This window comes from Equus caballus, chromosome 10 (genome assembly GCF_041296265.1).
Source record: "Equus caballus isolate H_3958 breed thoroughbred chromosome 10, TB-T2T, whole genome shotgun sequence".
Classification (NCBI taxonomy): domain Eukaryota; kingdom Metazoa; phylum Chordata; class Mammalia; order Perissodactyla; family Equidae; genus Equus; species Equus caballus.
Window position 1 is genome coordinate 45,117,870 of NC_091693.1, and position 25,920 is coordinate 45,143,789.

General features: G+C 43.4%; 1 protein-coding gene across 9 annotated transcripts in view; it reads left to right on the forward strand.

The window, feature by feature from the left end:
* The window catches only part of MRAP2 (melanocortin 2 receptor accessory protein 2), a 45,135-nt gene extending 30,219 nt beyond the window's left edge, over window positions 1-14,916 (forward strand). For 8 of the 9 annotated variants that reach the window (XM_070225271.1, XM_023650756.2, XM_070225270.1 and 5 more), the window contains 2 exons: window positions 3,871-3,970; window positions 13,385-14,916. In XM_070225271.1, coding sequence (XP_070081372.1) covers window positions 3,871-3,970; window positions 13,385-13,778 — 494 coding nt within the window. In that variant the 3' untranslated portion in view covers window positions 13,779-14,916. Of the gene's footprint in view, window positions 1-3,870; window positions 3,971-13,058; window positions 13,186-13,384 lie in introns of those variants that run through there. The other variant, XM_023650755.2, reaches the window with a different exon arrangement.
* The last annotated feature ends 11,004 nt before the right edge of the window (window positions 14,917-25,920 follow it).

Below are 25,920 nucleotides of genomic sequence, written 5' to 3' on the forward strand. Positions count from 1 at the left end.
AAAAAGGAAAAGTAAAGCAGAGAAAGGAAACGTGGAGTGTGGAGCTGAAAATATAGATAGAGTGGCCACGGAAGGCTTTACTGAGAATAAGAAATTTGAGAAAAAAATCTAAGGAAGTGAGAGATTGAGCTATAATATATCTGGGGAAGAACGTTCCAGAAAATGCTCCATGGCAAGAGTGAAATGGAACATGCCAGGAACAACTAGGAGGCAGCATGGTGCCAGGGGAGTGAGTAAGAGGCAGAGCAGCAGGAGACGAAGGCAGGTAGTGAGGAAGAGGGCACCAGGGCCTTCGAGGTCATGCTGAGGACTTTGACTTTTTCTCTGAGAAATCATTTGAGGCTTTGGGCCAGAGGAGTGGCATCTGGCTTAGGTTTCAATAAGACCACTCTGCAGCTGGGGAAAGACGGGGAGAGATTGCAAGCAGAGACCAGCCAGGGGGCTACTGCAGTAGTCCAGGCAGCTGATGATGTGGCTTGGAACATGGTGGGGGCAGTGGAGTGGTGAGAAGTACATAAATTCTGGATTTTTTTTAAAGATAGTTCTGACAGGATTTGTCAATGGATTGGCATAGGGTATAAGAGAAAGAGAAGAGGCTAGGATGATTTGAAGGTCTGTGATCTGAGTAATTGGCAGGACGAAGTGCCATTCACTGAGATGGGGGAGGCTATGGGGACCTCAGTAACACCAGGAGCTCACTTTTGGACCTGTTAAATTGTGACCTAGCAGACATCCGGGCCATGGGGGGAGAGGTGTGCAGTGAAGGTGTAAATTTCAGAGTCATCAGCATATAAATGGTATTCAAACCCAGGAGTTGAATGAATGAGTGTAGAGAAAGCTGAAGAGGTCCAAGAACTGAGCCCTGGGGCACACCAGCATTTAGAAATTGGGCAGCAAAGGAGCCTGAGTGGAATGTACAGAAAACTAGGAAGAAAACTGGGCAGTTATGATTTCCTGGAAGCCAGGTGAAGAAAGGATTTCAAGGATGAGACAATGGTTTGTGTCAAATCCTACTGTTAGGAAAAGTGAGTTGAGAACTGAGACTTGACTGTTGCATTTACAAGGTAGAAGTGACTGGCAATGATTTTAAAAGCAATTTTAGTGGAGCAGTGGGAGTGAATGGCTGATGGAATTGGTTCAAGAAAAAATGAGAGGAGAGGAATTGGGAGACAGTATGTACAGACAAATCTCTCAAAAATTTTGCTATAAAGGGAAGGAGAGAAACGGGACATTTGTGAACGGCTTGGCTGGCTGAGACAGGATGTTCTTAGAAAAGCAGAAGCAAAAGCCTATGAGTCAATGAGGGGACATGTTTACATTTTAGCAGGGCCCCTCTGGCTGCAGTGTTGAGAAAAGACTGAAGGAGCATCCTCTGGTTCTGGGCCATCAGTCGTGGCCACATTCCATACTTTTGTCCTATGCCAACTTGCGGATCATGCCAGTTACGTGCACGGATGAGTCAGCAAGAAGCCAGGTCATCAAGATGAGAAGCAGAGCTAGGGCTTGCAAAGGCTTGGAGTTAAGACGTGTCATTGGGAGCACAGTAGGGACAAGTAAAAGAGGTAGAACTCAGTAGAACATCACTGTTGCCTCCTTGCCAGGAACACATACCACAAAACTGATGCTAATGCCTTAGGAACCAGAAGCGGTGTGAGGACAGTGCTGGCTCTGGTGTCCTGAACTCTCTCTTTCAAACTAAGTATTAACCCTTGTTTTTTAAATATAACCATGAGATAGAAAGGCCACTATTTATTCTCTGGAGGTGGAGAGGAGCAGGAGTGTGTAGGGTAGTTGCTGTGGCCCTACCCTAGAGTGGAAAAAATAATATATGGAGAAAAAGATCATACCTGTGAAAAGTGTGTAGCTGTCAGCCTTCAGCTCTCTTGTTTCATTACGTTCATTAGAGGTCAGGTTGAGGGGAATTTATCCTCCTCCCCCTCTGCTCCACCATGACTTCTCTGGGGGCTGTGACCCTCCCATGCCCCACATTATTGCTGCTTTCTGGTCAGCTCCCTGGTGCCATAGAAGAGTAGAGGGCAGGGATGGGTCTGGGTTAAAGGTATCCCTCCCCCACCGCTGCCCGCCCTGGGAGAGGGAACTGGAGGACTGATGGGGATCCAGCTGCCCTCTGCAACGTGACAGCTGTCTTCCTGAGAACACCTCCCAGTGTGAATCCACACGTCTAGATTAAATTCTCGATTGAGGACTTCACACTGGTGTGTCATTTGAGAATCTGCTTTTGCTGTGTAGGCAGCTGATGCAGTACAGTGTGCTGAACTGTTGTGATCTGTCCAATGGTTGTCCACACTCTGTGCCTTCAAAGTTGAGATGTTATAGTTACATTAGTTGTACTTATGTACACGTATTTTTTTGGCACTTGTCCTTATGTCTTTTTTAGGCCTCATTTCCATTATTTTATAAGACAAAGTCTACAAATTCTATTGCTTTGGAACTCTCAACCCCAGGAAAGATACATGAATTTTGCATCCAGAGTGCTGAATAAATGTTCTTGCGTAAAAGTTGTTAACTTCTAGGCAATAAGAGGTATAGAACGAAAGTATGAATTATGCAGAGTAAATTGCTAATATGATTGCTTTGCTTTAGAAAAAGTGCTACATATACATAATTTAGTTAGACTAATGCTTTGTATTTAAACACATTTAATGTATAAGCTCCCATTGTTTATTTTTAAAAAATTGCTAAGCATCCTCATGGTATTCCCACATAGATAAACTTTGTAGAATAGATCAGAAGACGTAAAGTAATTCAACTCTGTTGGGTCCCCCAGATTGGAGACCCTACTGTGTGTGAACCAGTTTCTGCAGACATTCCAGTCTCACCCCTGTCTCAGAGACATACACACATGACTGTTACCCAAGACAGGATCCAGGAAGGGCCCATGTAGAGAATTACAGACAAAAATGGCGGGGGGTTCAAGGGAGGGAGAGAGCGCATTCGTTGGGGACATTAGTCCAGGCTTTGTAAAGGAGACGGTGTAAGGAATGGGCTTTGAAGGCTCTAGGCTGGGGAAAGTTGTTCCAACCAGGTAAAGGTAAGAGCCCCTGGAAAGATGTGGATGTTAGGAAGCTATGGCTGAGAGTTGAGGAAAATACAGGGACACAGTGTCCTCTAGTCCAATTGGAAACATGGATTTTAAAGAGGGATAAACTGGGAGGAAATGGTAATTTTAACAATAATAGCCGGAAATGGGGGGTACCTTCTTCTCAGATGCCAGATGTTGTAGAAAATGCTTTACTTATGGAATCTCTTTTAATCTGGAAAAGGTCAGGTCTATTTTTGTTGAAGAGTTTTTCATAAAAGAGCTGCATTATCAGAGCTGTGATAAAGCGGTTCGCACAGAGATCAAGCACAGGGAAAGAGAGAAGACGGAGAGCACTCAGGGGCCCATTTGTATGTTCCCAGCAAGGGGTAATGAGGACCTGAGTTATTCCAGCATGCATGTAAGTGGAAATAGAAAATTGGGTTGGTTTGAATCAGAATTCACTTTAAACTTCATGTAACAGTCTCTGCTAAAAACAGTATTTTCTAACTCAAGACACTTCAGTGGAATCTTGAGGACCTAGATGGCCCCTGCTCTGTCCTAGGTTCCTTCACTGGGATATGGAAACCAAGAGTCAATAAGGCTGAAGTCTTAGTGTTATCTGACACAGAAACCCAGAGGTGACACAGGTTCTTCCCTCTCTCTCATTCCCTACATCTTAACTGTCCCCAGTTGACTGATGAGTCAAGATTTTCTCATAAGATTGTTGACACCCTTTCTCATTTCATTTCCCAAAAAGCTCAGATGCCCTGAGTGCTCCAGTTTTGAGCTACTGTGAAATACTAATCCCACTATTAACTGTCTTGCAGATTCCATCGTGATTGGATTTTGGGTCGGTCTTGCGGTCTTTGTGATTTTCATGTTTTTTGTGCTGACCTTGCTGACCAAGACAGGAGCCCCACACCAAGAGTAAGTTTGGGCTGTTCCTAAATGTCTCTTAAGCCCCACAGGGAACCAAAGAATCAAAAATAGTGTCCAGGGCTGGGTTTTCTTCCAGTGGGGGAGAGATGGGGCTGGCTAGGGATTTGCTGTCTGGACCCAGGCGCCTGTGGGGTGGGATCCGCCTTCTGCCTGGCACTTTGCCTCTTGCCTGTGGGGCTTGTTTCCAAGTGGACTCTTGTGAATCTGGGTTTTTTGGTCCTTTTCTATAGTCTTAATGCTGATCAGGCCTGATTTTTACATTGAAATATTTATTAATTAGGATGTATTTTCTTCTTAGTCCCAAAAGGATTTACATGACTTGCCAGACTAAAAACAGTGACAAAAGACAATAGCAAAAATAGGATGAAAACTATTTTTAAAAAACATTTCAAGGAGCAGAGAAATAGTTGTTACTGGATATTTGACTAAATTAATTATTGACAATAATCACTGAATTCAACACTGAGTTTCCTTGAAACTAGGATCAAAGTGGAAACACTAAGGATTATATAATTCTCATGGCATGATAAAGAACATTTGTGTTGGGCTTTGGATTTATGGAGGAAATTATTACACGGATGCTTAAAGAATGCTGAGTAACATCAAAATGTATGGATTCAGTTATGGTTTGCAAAAAACTCAGAAATGTTTTAGAGAATTTTTTTTAATCCCAAAATTTCAAAAAAAGGGAAAAATAATGTATGTTGGATGCCTTATTAGATGGTCCCAGTAGGCAACAACACACTCAAATTAGGTAATTAGAAGAGCTTTCGAGAAAGGGATTATTCACAGTTTGTGTCGAGGGAAGAGGACATCCCTGCAGGATAGCGCAGGACCCCAGGGCTAGCGGCACTGAGGAGTGGATACCAGTCTGGATCTGAAGGGGGCCCTCTCTGGAAGCCAGGAGTTCTGCAGACAGGGTGGCTGAGAGGAGTCGTGACCTTGGGTCGAGGAGCACAGCTAGCCCAATGTGACCTCTCAGGAAGGGAGCTTCAAAATAAATACCCACACCTAAGTTTCCTCCGTCCTCTGCGTCTTCCACCACTGCTCCCCATGGGCCGAACAGAACGACACAGCCGGCAGTCAGAGCCTCCATCAAAGGTCAGTTTCCTGGGGCACAGAGCAGGATGGGGAAGGGTGGGAAGTGATCCAGGAAGAACTTGAGCACAAACCCTAATATTTCACATCTGGGATCTCACTTAGCCCTCGCAGCCTGGCAGCAGCATTCTCATTGCTGTATCTCGTCATACAGTCTCCAGCATCTGTTGTTCGGTCTTCAGCCTACGCTTGAACTATAACAGCTACCTGGGTAAAGGGAACGGTGCTGCCCATCATTCAGCTATTTGCAGACATTCAGGTCTGGAAAAAAAAATTAAACACATTTTAAATGAAAGGAAAATACCGTTTTACTGAAGCACATGGAGACGTATGGTGAAGAATCTCTTTAACAGCCACTAAAAAGCCACTATAAAGATGTATAGTATATTTAAATGTATAACATTTAAATCAGTGGACTGTGAGTAAAGCACATGATCCTCCATAATGTGGGTGGGCCTCATCCAATCAGTGGAAGGCCTTCCTAGAAACAGCAAAAGGCTTGCCAAATTCCTTTTGGCTTGAAACTCATTCCTGCAGATTTTGGACTTGCCAGCCTCCACAATCACATGAACCAACTCCTTTAAATAAATCTCTCTCTCCCCTTAATGTGTCATGGTGACCCTGGGTAGCTGAGACTTCATCTCCACTCTTTCAGTCTGCAGTTCAGTCCTACTGCTAGATGGTTTCTCTTTTGATGGCGGTTCTGAATAATCTCAATCAAAGAATGGAGGTCACTGTAACTCTACATGCTGTTAATGAGGGTAAGGAGAAAGTCTAGCCTTTTTTCACTTTCAATGGAATAGTGGATCAGCCCTCAGGGCCACTTTAAATGCTTTTTTTGAGTCCGAGGCAGTGTAAGATATGGAATTGGGTTGTAGTATATTATAAGAGAAAACCAAAAGAAACAGACATGTGGAAAAATCCCTAAATGGATCAGTTAAAAAGGCTTTTAGAACTTAGTAAACTTGACATTTATTTGGCAAGAATTTTCTCTAAAATAGACATCATTTTTTCCATTTGGCCAAATTCAACATAGAACAACCAATTTTAAGGTTGCCTGTGATAAATAGGCATGCAAGAGAGAATGATAAATCACTGAGAATAATAATAAGAGCCTTGTTTTTAATGTTTACCGTATTCCAGGATCTACTAATCACTTTATATGTCTAATCCCACTGAGTCCTCCCGGGAAGATGAAGTAAATCCTGTAAGTGTTCCCACTTCACAGACAAGAAAAGTGAGGCTGAATCACTTGTCTGAAGCCTCGCAGGTAAAAGCGGTGGAGCCAGGCCTCAGCCTAAAGCGTCTTTCACTTGGAAGCTCCTTATTAGCATGACATTACATAATCTCATATCAGTAGCTTTTAATCTCCTTCTGTTGAACCAAAGATATTAGCAAGCAATCAGATTTGTTTTCCTTTACCACAGACTGGACCAAGCATGGGCTCTGGAGTCACACGTTTCCAGATTTACTTACTGAGCCTTTGCCTGGATTCCTGATCTCTCTATGCTTGAGAGTCCTCATTTACAGAAATAAGTAGTATCTGCCTCCTAGGATTAGTGTAAAGGTTAAATGAGCAAATGCCTGTGGGGCTGCTGCCTTACGCGGGGCTCACATGGCGCTCAGTGAGTATTAGGCCAGCCCTTCGTTGCTGGTGGGGGACCTGGTGAGAGCTGAAGGGTTTGGTAAAGAGTGGGAGAGAGAAGAAGAAGAAACCCATCCTCCCCTGGGACAGCCAGGACCTCAGCATTCACGTTGTACCTACACTTGTCAAAATTCTACTTGCCTCATTCTACCCCAGCTTCAACTTGGTGTGTCTCTCAGTGAAACAGTAGGATGACTTTAGAAAGGAGGTTAAGTAGAGAATCTTGGTGGTGGGTTGGAAAGACTGACACCTCTGAATTCTGACTGCTTTTATATCAGGCTCTCTGGGTAGTTTGTCATGAAGGATAGTTCCTTCCGCCAGTAGGGTATCAGGCAGCATCCTTCTGGAATATGGCTCCAGCGTTCTGGTTAAGATACCTGATCAAGTTTGTGAGCAGAAATCAAAATGGACTCGTGCTGAATCTACCACTTAATTCTATCCTTTTCTCCATGGAGGCATCTCAGGGCAGGGCTGAATGGCTCTCGAGGATCTCATCATTGCTGACACACGGAACGAGTATGTGCATCCCTTTGAAAGTAGTAAGACACAAGGATGGCAGATACCACAACTTGTGCCCCCAGGCCCTGTGCCCACAATGCACGTCACTAACCGACTGCGTGATCTTACCTGCGTAGCCAAGACTTTGCCTCAGAGTCGTTTTCAAAACACTACTCCAGGCAGCGATCAGGAATCACTCCCAGCTTACCTGAGAGAGAACATGTATTTGCCTTCCCTGGCTGGACCTCCATTTACCAGTGTTGGATGGCGGGAGTTGAGACCCATTCAACAGCACAGAGCCAATGACAGCACGACAAAATGAGCAGGTTTTTTCCCTGAAGTTCTCAACTTGGGATAATACTGGCATAAGAAATTCAATTTTGGAGTCACTGACTACTCAATGGCTTCTGTTAAGAGAAGGACAGTGTAATAGTCGGACTGGGGCATGAGACAGTAACAAACAACTCCCCAAATCTCAGTCTAACACAGCACAGGTTTATTTCTTGCTCAAGCTGAGTGTTTGCTGAGGGTCAGCAAGGGGTGGACAGAAGCTTCTCCAATTGTAGCTGCACTGTCTCCACCACTCGGCCTCCTGGGCTACTGTGACGGGGAAGAGAACACATGGAGATCTCACACCTGCCCTTCTGTCCTTCAGCCCGGACGTGGCCCACATCCCTTCCTCTCACAGCTCATTGGGCAGAACCAGCCACACCCACCAGAGAGCCCAGGCTGGGAAGGGTCATCTGTGTACCCAGAAGGAGGAGAGAACCAGATATTGGTGAGCACTAGTAAAGTATGTTGCAGAGAGAGAGAGACTGTTATAAAGCTGACATCACCTTTCTTAAAAGCTTTTATGCCCAAGAAACAGCTTTAATGGGGATTATTTTTCCCATGAACTATTTGCTGTTGTGAGGGGGAAAAAATCCCTCTTACCTGGATCCTTTATGGACCATGAAGATAAAAGAACCATTTCCCCCTGCTTTCTCAGCTAAAGAGCCATTTACTCCATCTGCTGTCTTGTTAAAGCATTTTAGCCCCATTTTCATAAATCTGCCAGAGAGAGTAATGGGAAAGGCTTGGATCCCATTTTTATGTTGAATATAATGGAGTTCTTAAAAAAAGTATCAAGTTGCAGACATTATATACCTCGAATGCTCTCCTTTTGTAGCCTTTGCTAAGTGCACCTTGTCCAGGTGGAGATGCTCTTCATTTAGGGGTAAGTGCGGGATTGCTCATGACCTTGTAAAAACGGAAATTACGTTTTACCTTGAAGTGCAATTTACCAGAATAGCCACTCACTAAAGATGGGTACAGGGCACCGAAAAGCTAAGAGCAGGAAAATGGCAGAGCTCGAGGTCTGTGATAATGACCGATGCCACAGGAGCTGGCTGGCAAAGTGCAGATCTGGTGAGTGGTTCCTGAGGAAGTCCTGTCATTCCGAGACATCTACCACTGTCAACAGGTAGAAAATCTGACTATTTTATGTATCGGATTCAATTCGATTCAATTCAACACCTTTGTTCAGGAGTTGCTTTTAATTCCCCGTCAATTAAGAGTGTTTATGGGGTACGCAGCTACACGTTGCCTGGAACTGTGCTGAGGGCTGTTCCAGGATAGTGGCCTGTTCCTTGCTCTAGAGAGACTGACATCTTCCTGGTAAGTCAGAAGTGCCAACTAAAGCAACCAAAGGCGCTTCCAGAGGGGAGGGTTCGATCAGCCCTCTGTCAGGGCTTGTTACATGAGATAAAGCTCTCAGCATGGGCTAAGGCTCCAACATGAGTGGTTATTATTATTTTCTCACTGATTGTTAATGAATGAAGGTTTCATTCTTAGTAGGTCTTTGTTTAGCTTACGCATCTTTAAAAGTCCAGTGGAAGTGACTTCTGGAAATACCAGGTGCCGTCAGTTGGACTGCCCACTGCTTTTCATGAGTGGGGCAAACCTGAGGACAGTTGTGGGCATGCTAAGACTCTTAGCAAAGCAGCAGGTACTGCATTTGTAAAAACTAGTCATAAATCTGGAAAATTCCTAGGGGAGTAATCTAGAGCATTGCAGGTGTTTCCCCCTGCAAATGCAAAGGGGTCTGTCCTCCTGGTCTGATTTGTCTTTTGAGTCACACAGAAAGAAGCGCTTTCCTAAACCCTGGGGGTGGCTGTGCCTCTTCCAGGAACCAGGGCCTTGGACCACCTGCAGATACAGCTGTTCACCGCAGATGAGCTGTACACTCACTGAGGGTCTAATGACTATGAGCCCCTTTGAGGGAGGCAGAGATGAACGAAATATAGCACAGCATTATTTAGGAGAGAAAAGACCCTAGACAAATCGCTCTGACACGAGGCAGGAAGGGACGCATCCTGTAAGAGAAAGTCGGTACAACATGGGAGGAACACGGAGGAGGGACAGATTCCTTCCCATTGGGAGATCAGACCTCTAGGAAGGCAGTGACATTTGAGTTGGACAGTGAAGAAGGTATTTGATTTTGATAGACAGAGAGAGGTGGAAGGGCCCATCAGGTAGAAGGAACAGTATAAGACAAGGCACAGGGAGGGACAGTCCTGAGTGTATGGGGGGACAGTCAGGTCCCATGTGGCTAGACTGTAGGGTTAGTGAGGGGACCAGTGGGAGAGGACACTGGAAAGGCCAGGTGATGTGAGTGGAAGGTCGGAAACATCACGCAGAAGAGTTTGGGGAGTCAAGGTTTGCGAGCAGGGGATTGTCATGGGAGTAAATGACAATCAGTGCAGACGCCAGAGGAAGACATGGATCTTCATGTTAGAGGCTCTCTGTTCAATATGGAAAATTCCACAGGTGGAGAGAATAACAACACAACCTGTAATGAGAAGACAAGACCAAGAATCAGAAGAGTCTGGACAGTCTTTCTATTCTGGCTGGTGGAATTCGGTGATGTTGCAATCGATAGGTTAAGTCCAAATTGCATTTCTTATATCAAGCTGAAAATAAGGAATACAAATGCTTAAATAAGTGAAACATGTGATTTCAAGCTTCAAGTTTCTACCAGAATAAGCAATTCTGAATGCTGAGAAAGACTGACAACGCCAAATGTTGACAGGGTTGTGAAACAGCTGTAGCTCTCATCCATTGTGGTAAGAGTGGAAAATGGCACAACCACATTGGAAAACTTTGCAGTTTCTTATAAAGTTAAGCATACATCTACTCTGTGACCCAGTAAGTCTACTCTTAGGGATTTACGCAACAGCAAAAGAAACACGTCCCTACAGAGAGACCGTTCAAGAATGTTCATAGCAGCTTTACACACAACAACCCCCAAACTGGAAAAACCCAAATGCCCTTCAGCAGCAGAATGAATAAATAAATTGTAGTGTATTCATATGATGGAATATTACTGAGCAAGAAAAAGAATAAACTACTGTTACATCCAACAACATGGATGAATCTCAAAAACGTTATACTGAACAAAAGCATCGAGGCTCAGAAGGCTGTATATTGTATGATTCCATTTGTATAAATTTCAAGAGCCGGCTAAACTAGTCTGTGGTGATAAAACTCAAAACAGATGGCCTATAGGAGGTGGAAATTGACTGGAAGTTCAAGAACAGGGAAAGCTAATCAACGGAAATAGAAATCAGAGCAGTGTTGCCTAAAGGGGGTGGAAATTGAATGGAAGGAAACTTTGTAGGATGAAGGAAATATTCTGTATCTTGATTGGGGTGGTGGTTACATGGGTATATACATTAATAAAAACACATTGAATTTTATATTTAAGACCTATGGATTTCAGTATGTAAATTTTACCCAATGGTAAGATGAATGGAAACTGAATTGAAGCAAGCTGTGTCCAGGATCACAGTTTTTCACATACAGGTCCTATAGTTTATCAGTCAAGGAAAGAAAATAGGAATAAAAGGATGATCTGTTGAGCATTTAATGTTTACCAGACTCGAAGAATACAAAGGTGACCTTTCCCCTTGTTCTCAGGGATGGCGAGTCAGACAAATCCACGGTTATCACACCAAGAGGTCATCAGGAGAAAGGTCAGGGGAAGCAAGGTGGAGCAGGAGGGCAGCTCATAGGGGCCTGAATGTCCACCGCCTTGGCTGTGCCCTGGGAAGGGACAAAACTCCGTTGGTCTTCTGTGCCTGCATTCTTCTGCAAGGATGGTTAATGGACCCAGTTCTGAATGCTGGAAAACGTAGCCTGTGATATGGATGAAGTGCTGCACACAGTTGGGTTTCTGGGTCTTTTATACTCAGGTGAAGCCCCAGGCAGGCAGAAAAACTATCACTTAGGGCTCCTTAGCCCTGGATGGGGAATGGAAGAGGCCCCAGGAATCTTTTTTTTTTTGGTGAGGAAGATTCACCCTGAGCTAACATCCGTTGCCAACCCTGCTCTTTTTTTGCTTGAGGAAGACTAGCCCTGAGCTAACATCCATGCCAATCCTCCTCCATCTTGCACGTGGGCTGCCTCCACAGCATCACTGATGAGTAGAGCAGGTCCGTGCCCGGGATCCGAACCCATGAACGGGGCCATCGAAGCGGAGCATGCCGAACCCTAACCACTCTGCCATGGGGCCGGGCCTGCCCCAGCAATCTTAATCATGCTTTTTCCAAACACGTTAATCCCCTTTTTCTAGGTGACATTTCAGTTTATTAGGTCACAGGTTGCTGGCACACTCATTCCTGTTCTCAAACGTCTTTTAAACCTGAGTGAAGTGACAATTAGGGGAAGAAAATCACTCACTGAAAGATAAGACTGCTTAAATTTGCATTAAAGCAGAGGTCGTCAGAGTCTCTCCAAAGTGATTTTTCTCTGAATTCTGAGTTGGTGACCTAGTGACTGTTGTACTCTTGTGTGCATCATTATCTTCACATCACGTTTGCACAGCGGGCGATGAGATTTGTTAACCAGCTTATTACTAAAAGGAAAAGCTCAGGCTTCCGAGAGGAATTCCCTGTCTGATGTCACCCAGGTAATTGTGGTAGGAGACAGAGCTGCTATCACAGTCCCTCAGCTGTCTGGATTGCAAAGCTTCTGGGATTACTGACGTCTGAGATCCAAGTGACTCTTGATAATCTGGAGGTTTTCCAGACCTGTAAATTGATCCAAGCCCCCTGCCCCGTGGCAGCTTGGTCATCAGCACCTTATCCTGAGTGATGGGATGGGAAGGAAGAGACTTAAGAACTGAAATCCCTGAGATAACACTCTTTGAATACAGACTCTGGAGCCTAATTTTCGTCAGATTCTGTTCCGGATTTGAAAACGTGTTCAAACATGGTTCTTGCTCTTAAGGACTTGCTACCTATGTATGAGCAACCTTAACATAAATTTACATAAATCTGGTGATTAGATGGGATATTAGGTTATTCAATTTATCCACGCTCTTTCTTTCCTTCACTTGTGGGACTAGTTGAGAGTTATGTTATTCATTCACTCACTGATTTATTACCATTGAATTGCTCATTTGTTCCACACTAAATGGAACGAGGAATTAGGAACCTGGGTTTTATTCCCACTCCTATTCCTAACTGGTGGTGTGACTCAAGTGGGCACTCTGACTGCTCCTTGCCTTACCTTATACATCTGTAAAATGGGTAGAGTAATTCTTGCCTGAAGTGACGGCACCGGTCAGTTTTGAGAATCGAGTGAGATAAATCGATAGGACAATGCTCTAACAAATATGTAACTCGACCCTGTGAGATAGCACTATTTTTGTTCAGGCCTGCCTGATGTGGGTCAGTGGTTCTAAACTTGAGCATGAGTAGTGATCCTTAGGGATTCTATGAAATACAGATTACTGGCCACACCTCCAGAAGTTCTGAGGGTCTGTGACCCAGGATTCTGTATTCTAAGAAGCATTTCAAGTAATTCTGATGCTGATGATCCGAGAATCCCGCTGAGGAACACGAGTGTATGATGCAGAATATCAGGGGATTCCTCAGCAAGCTGTCTCTTCTTGGGACTGTCCAGGGGTCCTCATCTTGAGGTTTGCCTTGGGTTTATTCGTACGTGTTCAGAAGTGATGTCTCTCACTTCTGATGTTTGTCTGCATGTTCTGTACAAGGACCTGCACTCAATAGATAATCAGAGGAAATATGCCGGCCTGCCCTACATGCCCAGAACTATGATTCTGCAGGTGAATGAGCTGGAATGTAAGCAGTCTTTTCTTTTCCTTTCCTTTCTAGCAATGCAGAGTCTTCGGAGAAGAGATTCAGAATGAACAGCTTTGTGTCAGAGTTCGGAAGACCTCTGGAGCCAGATAAGGTGTTTTCTCGCCAGGGCAACGAGGAGTCCAGGTCTCTCTTTCACTGCTACATCAATGAAGTGGAACACTTGGACAGGGCCAAAGCTTGTCACGAGACCACACTCCTCGACAGCAATGTTCCACTCCAGGAAGCCATCAGAAGCAGTGGGCGGCCAGAGGAGGAGCTGAACAGGCTCATGAAGTTTGACATTCCCAACTTCGTGAACACGGACCAGAACTCCTCCTTTGGGGAGGATGATCTTCTGATTTCAGAACCACCTATTGTTCTTGAAAATAAGCCAGTTTCCCAGACCTCATACAAAGACCTGGATTGAGAAACAAGCTCCGTAAAGTGTCTTTTGGAAGATGTGGGTTTTGTCTGTATCGTGAGAAATCTCCATTCACCAAAATTGTGTGTGTGTCTGTGTGGGCGAGAGAGAGAGAGAGAGAGGGAGAAAGACAGAGAGAGAAGAGAGCCCCTCAGAGGAGAGCTGATTAAGCTGAGATTTATGTCTTTAAACGCACTTGGGGCTTTTTTTGGATTAAAGTATTTAGACTGTCTCATCTTCCTTGTTGAAAAATTTGGCCACATACTTGGTGTCAGTGATCTTGAATGGGGGTTGGCATACTGTTCCAGTCTGGCCCTGCTGCTACCATGCTCCACCTTAGCAAGTCGCTTTACCTCTCTGGGCTGCCACATTTTACCTGTAAGTGAGGAGTCTGGAGTAGATGATCCATGCCAGCTCTCATAGTTTGTGAATTTACAACTTTGCATCCAGACAAGGCTGGGATCCACCTAAAGCAGTATAAACTAGGGCACTGCCTCCTATCTCTTGTAGAATCCCCCATGTCTGACCTTCCACTCAACCCTTAACTGAGCCAAGCTTTCTATAGGGGCCTGAGTGTCTACCAGGATGTCTGGAGACTCATCTCACACAGACACTGTGGCCAACATTTCTGTTGGTTGAGCTGAAACAGCTCTTCTGAGGATCTCCAGCCACCCATGCTCAGACCTGGGGACGGCCCCCCCAGGAGTACCGGTCAATGATACATTGCATGGCACTGTCCCCAAAAAATGTAGGGAAGGTTGTCAGCTGAGTGAGGGGAGGTCCTTCTGTGTCCCTGTGCTGGTGTATCTATGTTTGGTTACACTGCTGTGCCATTGGCTACTGAACAAGAAAAGTGCTATTTGCCATGCTGTCTATTTACTTGGCAGATGTGTAGGTGATGGTTATGCGGCTAGTGTGTGGGCTCTGAGCTGAGATGGTGAATGGGCTGTAAATAACCCACCAACACATATTCAGGGTGGCCTGGTGCAACACAGAGTTAAACCTGCACACTGGTGTTGGAAACAACTTGTCTTTGCACAGAGTCAGTTGCATGACCAGCTGCTAAACTCTCGGTGGCATTTTCATTGTGAATTTGTTCACCACCTGTCTTGCTTAAGCTAAATAATAAATGTATTTGAATGCACAGGAATTTTCTCTTGTCTTTTGTTTTCAGACATCAATTTTTTCATTTCCTTTAGAAACGATTCCATGTTTATGACACCTCGTAATTTCTATCATCCCTACGATCCCCGTGGTCTGAGTAATGCACCAAATTTCATTTAGGAATTATTCCACCCAAAGTAATCCCTTTCCTATAATCTCTTTTGAGGAAAATATTATTCTTTAAGACTCTGAACAGTAGAACAAAGCATGGAATATTTCTTGTAATTAACCCACATTCTTGCAAATAGATACTATTTTCATTAAAGAATGCTGATTTTATTAACTTTTACTAATATTATTATTCATGATTTAAGTAATCAAATAAAACCATGGGCTATTTCTTATTAAGATTCAAAGCTATTTAAGTGGTATCTTATTTAGAAGTAGATTTATTAGTCTGAAGAATGAAGGATATTTAAAAGTTGGAAAAATATCCATGACTATACCATCATTTTTGTTAACTAAATGTCAAGAACTGGGAAGGGTCTAGGATTTTACCCCCCCTTGCAAGCTAACAAGTCAGCCTGGCACAGTTTTGTGCATGCCGGCAGAGGACACAAGACTCCTGGGTCAGAGATAAGGAACTTCATTACAGCACAGCAGGCAGCAGGTGCTTCATGTTCATGTTGGTTCCTGAATTTATTTCCTATCCCTGTTGTAACAAAGTACCGCAAACTTAGTGGCTTAAAGCAACACAGATTTATTCTCTTATAGTTCTAGAGGGCAGAAATCCAAAATCAGTGTCAGTGGGCTAAAATCAAGGTGTCATCAGGGCTGTGTTCCATCTGGAGGCTCCAAGGAAGAATCTATTTCCTTGCCTTTTCCAGCTTCCAGAGGCTGCTCACACTCCTTGGCTCATGACCCTGTATCTCTGCCACCTCTGCTTCTACTTTACATCTCTACCTCTGACCATCCTGTCTCTCTCATGAGGACCCTAGTGATTATATTGGGTTACCCATGATCATCGCCAATCTCAAGATCCTTAACTTGATAACATCTGCAAAGTCCTTTTGGCCACGTAAGGTAACATCTTCACAGGTGCGAGGGATTAGCTCATGGACATGTTTGGGGGGCCATTAGCCTACCACAGTCTTCCCTTTGGCCCCAAAGATTCATGTCCGTCCTACGTGCAAAATACATTCACCTCATCCCAACATCCTTCAAAGACTCAATTATTACAGCATCAACTCAAAGTCCATTATATATAGTCTGAATCTTATCAGCTCAAAAGTCCCACATCTCATCATCTTAATCGTCTAAGTCAGGTAGGGGTGAGACCCTGGGTATGATCCAACCCAGGGAAAAATTCTCTATCTGCGGACCGTAAAACTAGAAAACAAGTCATTTGTTCTCAAAATGCAATGGTGGGACAAGTGTAGGATACCAGTTATACACATTCCTGTTAAAAAGGGATGTCACTAATGCCAAGCAATTTCAAAATTCAACCGGGCTAACTCCATTATGTTTCAAGGCCTGGAAGCAATCCTCTGTGGCCTGTGGCTTCCCTCTGGGCCTGTAGCTCTACCCTTGAAATCATCCTTCTTTTCTCTTGAAGGGTAGAATAACTAAGTGGTTTATTAACCCGTTTCCTGCATGTAGAATTTCGGGAGTCTGACAGACTTCTTTCATCTTGTCCTCTCTCTGCCCTTAAAGCCCAAGTTAGCAGTGTTTCTGCTGGTGTAACATTCTCAAGAACATTGTGAGTTTCCTCAGTGTGTGACATGTATTCATTCCATTAGACAATAGGCACAAATTACACCACAGAGTCATTCCCTCTTGAGGCAAGGGCATGACCTTTTGTAACTCCAAGCCAGTCAGCATAAGGTGGCTTCTGCTTTGATTAAGGGCAATTCTCTAGGGAAGGGGGCACTAGTGGGCCAACCGCCCCAGCAGCAGCAGGGAATAACCCACTGGATAGTAAAGGAAGCTGGATGGAACACTACCAGCACACTTTTATAAACAGTAACAGGTGACACTGTTACTAGTGACACTGTTTGGCACTAAGCAGCATGCTAAGTTAACTTTTGTAATCCTACTGTGAGAACTCTCAACACAGAGGCTTAAACAATCCTTTTAAATATAAGTTGTCAGTTTCCTTCTCTGCTCAAAACCCTGCAATGGCTTCCCGTTTCACTCAGGGAGGAAGCTGGAGTCCTTACAATGATCTCAAAGCTTTCCTCCCCGCTGGGCACCCAGCTGATTTAATCTGTTCTCTGCCTGACTGACTCTGCTCTAGCCACACTGGCCTCCTGCTGTCCCCTGAAAACATCAGACATGCACCCATCTCAGGGCTGTTGCCCTGCTGGTCTCTCCGTCTGGAACACTCTTCCCCTAGATACCCACACGGCCCACTCCCTCAAGTCTTTCCTCAGATGCCCCCATCATGGGTCAAATTGTATTCCCCTCCCAGATTCATATGTTGAAGTCCTAACCCCAATACCTCCGAATGTGACCCTATTTGGAAACAGGGTTGTTGCAGATGTAATCAGTTAAGATGAGGTCGTTAGGGTGGGCCCTAATCCACTATGACTTATATCTTCATGAAAGGGGGAAATTTGGATACAGAGACATGCCTAGAAGGAAGATGACGTCAAGAGATGGAGAGAGAGGCCTGGGAGAGTCCCCCCTCACAGTGCTCGGAGAAACCAACCCTGCCGACATCTGGATTTCAGACTTCTAGTTCCAGAACTATGACACGATACATTTCTGTTGTTTAAATCACCCAGTTGTAGTACTCTGTTACGGGAGCCCTAGCAAAATAATACCTCGCTCCTCAATGTTCTTAAGGAGGTGTACGCTGGCCATCCTCTTTCCACTGGGAACCTGCATGGCCTCATCCCACCCCAGCACCCCATCTCCCTGTTCACCCTGTTTGTCTTTCTCTACAGCACTTACCACCTTCTAGCGTACTGTGCAATTTACATGATTATTGTATCTGTAGTTTATTTTCTGCTCCTCCTACTAGAATGTAAGCCCTCCAAGGGCAGGGATCTTTATTTTGTTCGCTTGTAGATCCCAAGTGGCTAGACCAGTGCCTGAAACACAGTAGGCAGTCAATAAAAACGGACTCTGGGGAGGGAGGGACTGTTTCTTATATCTCTTATACAGGTGAGAGAACTAAGGCTCTGGGAGCTTCAGTATTTTGCTCAGGCAGAGCGAGTATGTGGCAGACCAAGCTGGGTTTCAAGGAAATAGTGAACCTGTGGAAGGCTTGAATGATTCCCTTTCTCTTGGTTAGTGTTTATCTAGTATATCTTTTTTCTGTCTCTAACTTTTGGCCTCTTTATGTCATTCTTTTTAACTTTCAATCTGTTTTAAGCTTTGATTTTGCTTTGTTTCGGGTAAACAAATGAAATCTGTAAATCTATCTTTTAACTTGTGAGTTTATTCCATCTAAACGTATTGCGATTACTGGTCATGTTTCATTTCCAGCATTCTATTTTGTAGTTTCAGTTTACTTTGCTCTGCATTTCTCCTTTCCTGCTTTGTACCATGCAGTCATGGTCAAGAGCACGGGTTCCAGAGATACTCTATCTGGGCTTGACTGCATCGCCTGAGAACTGCGCAGTCTTAACCAGGATACCTAATTTCTGTGACACTCAGTTTCCTCATACACAGAAAGGGATAATATCCACCTCAAAGTCTGTGAGCATTAAGTGATAAAATATATAAAGCACTTAGACTAGCGGCTGGCCTAGTCTACATGCTCCATTCTGGCTCCTTTGTTTTTATTCTTTTTTTAAACACGTATATTAGAGATTACTCTTGAATTTTAAAGAACATCCTAGATATTGAAAGTTAAAGTTTGTTGTTTAACTCACCTATTGAATTTTATATATTAATTGTTATCTTTTTTTTTTTTCCCATATTTTCTGTTTGGTTCTTTAAAAAAATCAATCTGTTCTTTTTTTCACTACATTTTCTATGATTCATTTTATTTTTAAAAATGGTTCGGCCATACTTATTTTATGCTCTCTTTTAGATTGCTTCATAATTTTAGGCTCTGGAATACTAGTTATCCTGGAGTTTTTTAGGTTTGCTACTTCTTACTTACGGTTAATTCTTTCTGACAGTTCTCAGGGGCGTGTGTGTGTGTAGAGTTGTGTGAGCTTCTCCTCAGCAAGCATTATTTTTCCTGTGACCCTCCCATGCACCCTGGTTTATAGTTTCCCTGGAGAGCAAATGTGTGCTGCTTGTCCTTAGGCCTTAAATGATTTGACCAACCTGGAATTCTGTTATTTTTTTTCCTTAGGGACTCCTGCAGCATATGTAAATCAGGATCCCACATCCACGTGAATGAAGCATGAGCATGGAGTGTAGATGTTGTAAGGGAGACCGTTCTTCCCTCGAGACTCTGGCAGCACCAGTTTCCTTGTCCCTCTGCTGTGCCAGTGCCTAGAGTTCTTCGAGGCTCCCTTTCACTGAGGAGGCAGCCCTTCCAATGACTTTTATGCAGGGGTCTCAGTAAAGTGCGAGAGTCCCTCCTTCTGCTATGAACCCTTTTCCCTGAATGGATATTATAACCCCACTCACTCTGCAGATTAAACCCCTTCCCTCCAGGGTGGCGCGGCATCAGCTCACAAGCTTCCATTCTGGCTGTAAGTTTCCTCTTCATTGTTGTCACCTGGGAGCTTCTCTTTCCTTCATCGTTAGCTCTGTGTTATTTTTGCTGTTGTTGTATTTTATCCAGCATTATTAAACATTTTACTTAAAAGGGATCCAAATTAGCTCAGTTCACCATGTTTCCAGAACTGAAAGCTTCAGTTCTAGGGTGTCTGTTTGATTCTTCTTAAAAACACATTCCAGTAATTTCTCTGGTGAAAATCTTGATCTGTTCATCTGTTTTCTTTATCACTTCCTCTATTTTCTTAAACATATTAAAAGTAATTATTTTATAGTCTTTATTGGTTTGCATCTATTGTCTAATGTTTTGTATTCTCATATTATCAATCATATAGCCTTGATGCTTTGCATGTCTAGACATTTTTTATTATTTGGCAGACATTGTGAATGAGAAATCCATTGACACTGCATATGATGCTATCTCCCACAAGAGAAGTCTCCTCCCTCCTGTAAGGCAGACAGGGCGAGGGGCCGAGCATCTCACTCCAGTCAGGCACTGAGGGGGTCAGGACTGAATTGCATCTTTTAAAATGACTTTGAGGTATGCTTGACAAAATAATTTTTACATATGTAAAGTGTACAATCTAATACATTTTGACACATATATACACCCAAGAAACTATCACCTCAATCAAAATAATGAACATATCCATCACCCACAGAAGTTTTCTCATGTTCTTTGGTAATCCCTCCCTCCCCAACCCACCTCCTGGAAACCACTGATCTGCTTTCCCTCACTGTACACTGTTTGCATCTTCAAGATATTTATATTAATAGAACCATGAAGTATTTACTCTGTTTTGTCTAGTTAATTTGATTCAGCATAATTATTTTGAGATTCATCCATGTCGTTGTATGTATCAGTTCATTCCTTTGTATTGCTGAATAGCGTTTCACTGTATGAATATACCCTAATTTGTCCATTTACTTGTTGATGGACTTTTGGGTTATTTATAATTTTGTCTATTATAAATAAAACCACTATGAATATTTGTTTATAAGTCTTTCTACGGACATATGCCTTTATTTTCTTAAGCTCCTGGGAAACAAAGGTCTGCATCGTATGGTAGATAGGTGTTTACCTCTTTAAGAAACTGATACGCAGTTTTTCAAAATGGTTGTATCTAAATTCCTCACATGTATATGAATTCTGATTGCTCTGCTTCCTTGCCAACACTTTGTAAGGTTGGTCCTTTTAATTTTATCCATCTAATATGTGCATGTAGTAGTATCACATTGCAGTTTTCAATTGCATTTCCCTAATGATTAATGGTATTCAGCATCTTTCCATATGCTTATTTTCCATCTGTCTATCTTTGGTGAAGTGTTTTTCAAGTCTCTGGCTCATTGTTTTATTGGGGTATTTGTTTTATTATTGTGTTTTGAGAGTTTAATCTGGATATAAATCCTTTATCAAATATATGATCCGCAAATAGTTTCTCTCAGTCCGTGGCTTGTCTTTTCATTTGCTTAACAGTGTCTTTGAAAAGCAGAAGTTTGTTTTGATAAAGTTAAATTTATAAATTTCTTTTTAAAATAGGCAATATTTTTGATGTCATAGCAAAGAAATCGTTGCTGAACCCACGGTCATAAAGGTTTAATCCTATACTTTTTTCTTGAAGTTTTATAGTTTTGGATTTTCTATTAAGGTCCATGATCCATTTTGAGTTAAGTTTTGTGTATGTTGTGAGGTATGGATCAGAGTTCATTTTCTTGCATATGGGTATCTAATTGTTCCAGCACTGTTTGTTGAGAAGATCCTTTCTCCACTGAATTGTTTTTGCACCCTTATTGAAAATCAGTTGTCCCTAAGGGTGTTGGTTTAGTTCTGGACATTCTATTCTGTCCCATTGTTCTTTTTGCCTATTTTACACCAATATCATACTTCTTGATTACTGTAGCTTTATAGAAAGTCTAGAAATCAGATAGTGTATGTCCTCAACTTCATTCTTCTTGTTCAAAGTTGTTTTGCCTATGTGGGGTCCTTTCTATTTCCATATGAATCTTAGAATTAGTCTTTTAACTCCCTTCCTTACATCCTATTCTGCCAAAATTCGGCCCCTTAAGATCCATCTCCAAAGCCACGTTTTCTAGAAAGGCTTTCCAGATTCTAGGTGAAAGGAATTTCTCTTCTGGGCTCGATTCACACTTCCTAAGACTTTCACTGCATTCGTCCATATTTGGCTATATGTACTTGTCTGATCCTTCCTGCCATACTGTGCACCTCTCAAGATCAGGAACCTTGACTTGTTCCCTCTGTCTGCTGAAAACGCTAGTTTTATACTTTGCAGGAGTGAGTCTTGCATTAAGAGGGGTCTGCTGAAGACATCTAGCTTGTTTCCTGCATTTTGTCAAGGAATCCAACAGACTTGGAATGGTTTATTCTATTGTTTTTTATCTCCAAGATCTCTCAGTCTTTATTATTTCTATTGGTACTACTGCACTTTCAAAGAATAATGGGATAATAATTTTCCAAATACCAAAACATACTCTAATTGACCTGTGATAATTATATGCAGCTGTGTCTTAATCTATTTATTGTTCACATACTCCCTCCTCCTTGAACTCTTGGGAGAATACTATATCCTTACAGATATCCATGATGTCTTTGGCTACCAAGGCAGTAGTATGTCCTCTCAGACCGACTCTGTTTCCATGGTCCCCTCCAGTCCTACACTAGCTCCCCACTGTGGGGAGCTGCAGTTACCCCTTGCCCTGCGACTGCCTGGTCTCAGGGGAGTTTTTGTGTGGAGTATAATCCTGTTCTTCCTGTGGGGGAAATCCAGCCCAGTGATCTGGCAGCACGGGAAGATGTTTAGCCTGCTTTGTGTAGAGCCTAAACTGTTCCATACTTATTAGGAACAAATACAGTGAGGAAGTTGTTTTAGCGCCTAACAAGTGAGCAGCATACCTACATGAGAAGGGGAGTCAGCTTCCTCATCACACTCAGGCATTACGTCGGTGTGATACTCACCTTGGGTAACAGTTTCTCCTGTGAGCAATTTGAAGTTCAAGGCACTTAGGAATGGCTTTGTGCTTTTCTTCCTTAGTCTTTCCACATTCATTACATCTGGTGAGATTATATGAATCCTGTTTATTTGCAACTCAGTAGTAATCTTTATTAAAGCATCATCTTACAAAAGGCTAGTAGACAATTTGTTAGAAGACAGAAATGCTCTCAGATTTTTGTCTTAAAATAGAATCTTGCTTAGTGGTTAAAGAAAATTCACATTAAAATCTTAAATATGGCGATATAAAATTTAAAAAACAAATAACTATTAGTCGATTCCACTAAACATGATAGCAGTTATTTGCCTTTAAGCCTATTTCTGTGGCAGCTTTGCAATGATTCCCTCTTTGTCAGAGTCCCTGAGAGGCCTGTGTCGTCATTGTCAATATCATCATCATCACCATTATCATCATGGAATTGATTTCTCTAGAAGATTCTAAGGAAATAAAGAGATGGACAGGGGATGTGTATGTGACAGTGTGTGTGTGTGTGTGTGTGTGTATGTATAGAATGAGAACAATAATAAGACATTATGAAGAATACACGTTCCAGAGAGAAGAATGTGATCATGAAAACCTGGTTTGGTGAACAAAAGAAGTGACAGGCACAGGATCAAACGGAAAGGAGGAGGACACAGCAAAGGTGGGAGGATAGATGGTGTGGTTAGCTTAGTACATTGGTTTGAATGAAGGAAGTGTCGTAGGCAGAATAATGCTCCCTCCCCACCCTCCAAGGGTAGCCGTCTGTGAAAATGGTGCTGTACACAGCAAAAGGGACTTTGCAGATGTGATTAAGGACTTGAGACGGGGAAGTGGGAAGAGTAGCCTGGATTGTCCAGGTGGGCCCAATCTAGCCTGAGTCGTACAAAGCAGAGCAGCTTGCCCAGCCGAGTTTAGAGTCAGAGGGAGATGTGAGCATGGAGGAATGCTCAGAGATGCAAGGTTGCTGGCTCTGAAGATGCAGGAAGGGGGACACAAACCACGGAATGGGGGAGGCCTCTAGACGCTGGAAAAGCAAGGAAACACTGTCTCCCAGAACTTCCAGAAGGAACACAGCCCTGATGATACCTTGATTTTAGCCCAACGAGAACTGTGTCGGGCCTTCCACTACAGAACTCTAAGAGGATAAATCTGTGTTGTTTTAAGTCATTAAGTTTGGGAGAATTTGTTGCAGCACTAACAGAAAACCAATATAGGGAGGATTTGTGTAAGAGACCAGAGATCTGGAATGAGTGTGGTGATGAAGGCTGGGGTCAGACTGACCAGTGCCCTGAAGGGTAAGGTAAGGGTTCTGACGTTTACACCCAAAACACAGCAGGGGAGAGTGGGGAGGTGTATGCACCAAGCAGAGTTTAGGAAGAACTAGCCGGCAATGCTTTCTGCAGGCTATCTGGAGTGAGGAGAGCACTGGCGGAGAGGAATCAATTAAACCTCTACCAGAAAAGTCAGGAGAAAAATGGTGGCAGGGCTCCAGTGGTGGTGGCTATGGGAATGGAAAGGGACGGATAGATATAAACCTTATTTGAAAAAATTGGCTACAGGTTTGAGGACTCCATCCATGGCAGGGAGAGTTAGTCAATGTGTGGACTGAACGTTTGTGTCCCCTCAAAACTTCTATGTTGAAACCCTATCCCCCAGTGTGAGGTATTGGGAGGTGGGGGTTTTGGGACATAATCAGGATTGGACGACGTCGTCAGGGCCTTATCAGTGGGATTAGTGCCCTTGTAAGAACCCCAAGGGAGCTTGCTTCTGTTTTCTGCTATGTGAGGGTACGCTGAGAAGACAGTCATCTTCAAGCCAGGCGCCTTGCTTTTGGACTCCCAGCCTCGAGAACTGTCAGAAATCATTATTGTTCAAGTCATCCAATCTAAGGTAATTTCTTATAGCAGCCACAATTGACTAAGACAGTCGAGAATACCTCAAAGTTTAGAACTGATTGGAGAATGCTGAAACCCAGGGGAGTGGGCAGCTGGTGTCAGGGAGAAAAATAAGGAGCTGGTTTCAAACACGTTGACTTTTATGACAGTGGGCAATTCTGGCAGGAACTGGAAATAGGGCCTGGCACTGGGGAGAGAGGAAAGGTAGAGATGTACATCCATCCAGAGTTAGGCTCTCATCCTGCTGGTTGTGGTAGTTGTGCTGAGTATGAGAATGGGTATGGTCTCTGGGGATTGGAGGGAGGCGAGGGTTGTACTTGTAGATGGAGGTCGAAGGATAAAAGGTGATTAATTTACTAAGCTCCTACTGTGTCTGAGGGGCTGGACTGCCCTGAAGACTCTGACCCCAAGCCAGGGGAGTGAGCACCTGCCTGCTCTCATTAGGGCTCCCTGCACACAGCCACGATCCTGAGCACATCAGGTCAGAAGACATGGGCATGCAAATGTGTGCTTGCTTACTCTGAATGCCTGGAGCTGGTGGGAGAAAAAAACAAGATGCCTCATTCCCCTCAGTCTTCTCCAACACGAGGCTGAATTCAACCCTTTTATAAATACTCTTTCCCTTATAACTTCACTTCTGCCTACCTCACAAGTCCTTTCCAAAAATCCCTTCCAGACTTTTCTCCAGGGAGTTACACAGGCTGTGTGCAGCTCTACTTCTACTATCTGTCCTCTGCATCAGGACTTTCTCATCGCACTATCATTACCCTAAAGTGGGGACCACTGGCAGGGCCACCAAGAGAGTTCAAGAGCACGGCGGGTTTACTGAGACTAGCTGCACGGGGACAGACCCCTGCCGTGTTCTTGTCTCTTCACTTTCGTGCTCAGGAACGCATATCTGGTACAATTACCCTACTTTTTCTCCTGCTTCTCCAAAAAGTCTAGTCCATTTCTCTTGTTCCTGAATTTACTAACAACTCATTTTATTCTACTAATGAAACCCAATGCCTCTCCCTCTCCTATAGGATTGACTTCCCCTGTGATTAATACTGCCCCTCAACCAACAGATTTCTTACCACAATCCTATAAAGTAGGTGTAGGTGGAAAAGAGTATGTTTCCCTCTATTTGTACTATTTAGGTGGTTGTGATTGAAACTTTCAGTAAACCTGGAGAGAGAAAAATGGATCTATGGTTTAGACTAGAGGGGAGAATAGGTTAATTAGGAATAGGGACCTAATTAGACCTAATCCCTATCAAGCTGGACAGGTGCTGAGAAGGAATACGTGTGCTTTTCATTAAAGACTCTTCTATGGAAACTGAAAGGGAAGGCTATATTAATGGGTTCAAGTACTAGAACAGAATTATCAGTAACTTAGACGGAAAAGAAAACTTTCCAGTGTCACTCTTCCCACCATTCATTGCTAAGGAGCTGTTCAAAGCAGGATGGCCACTGAACAGCCATGTAACTACAAAG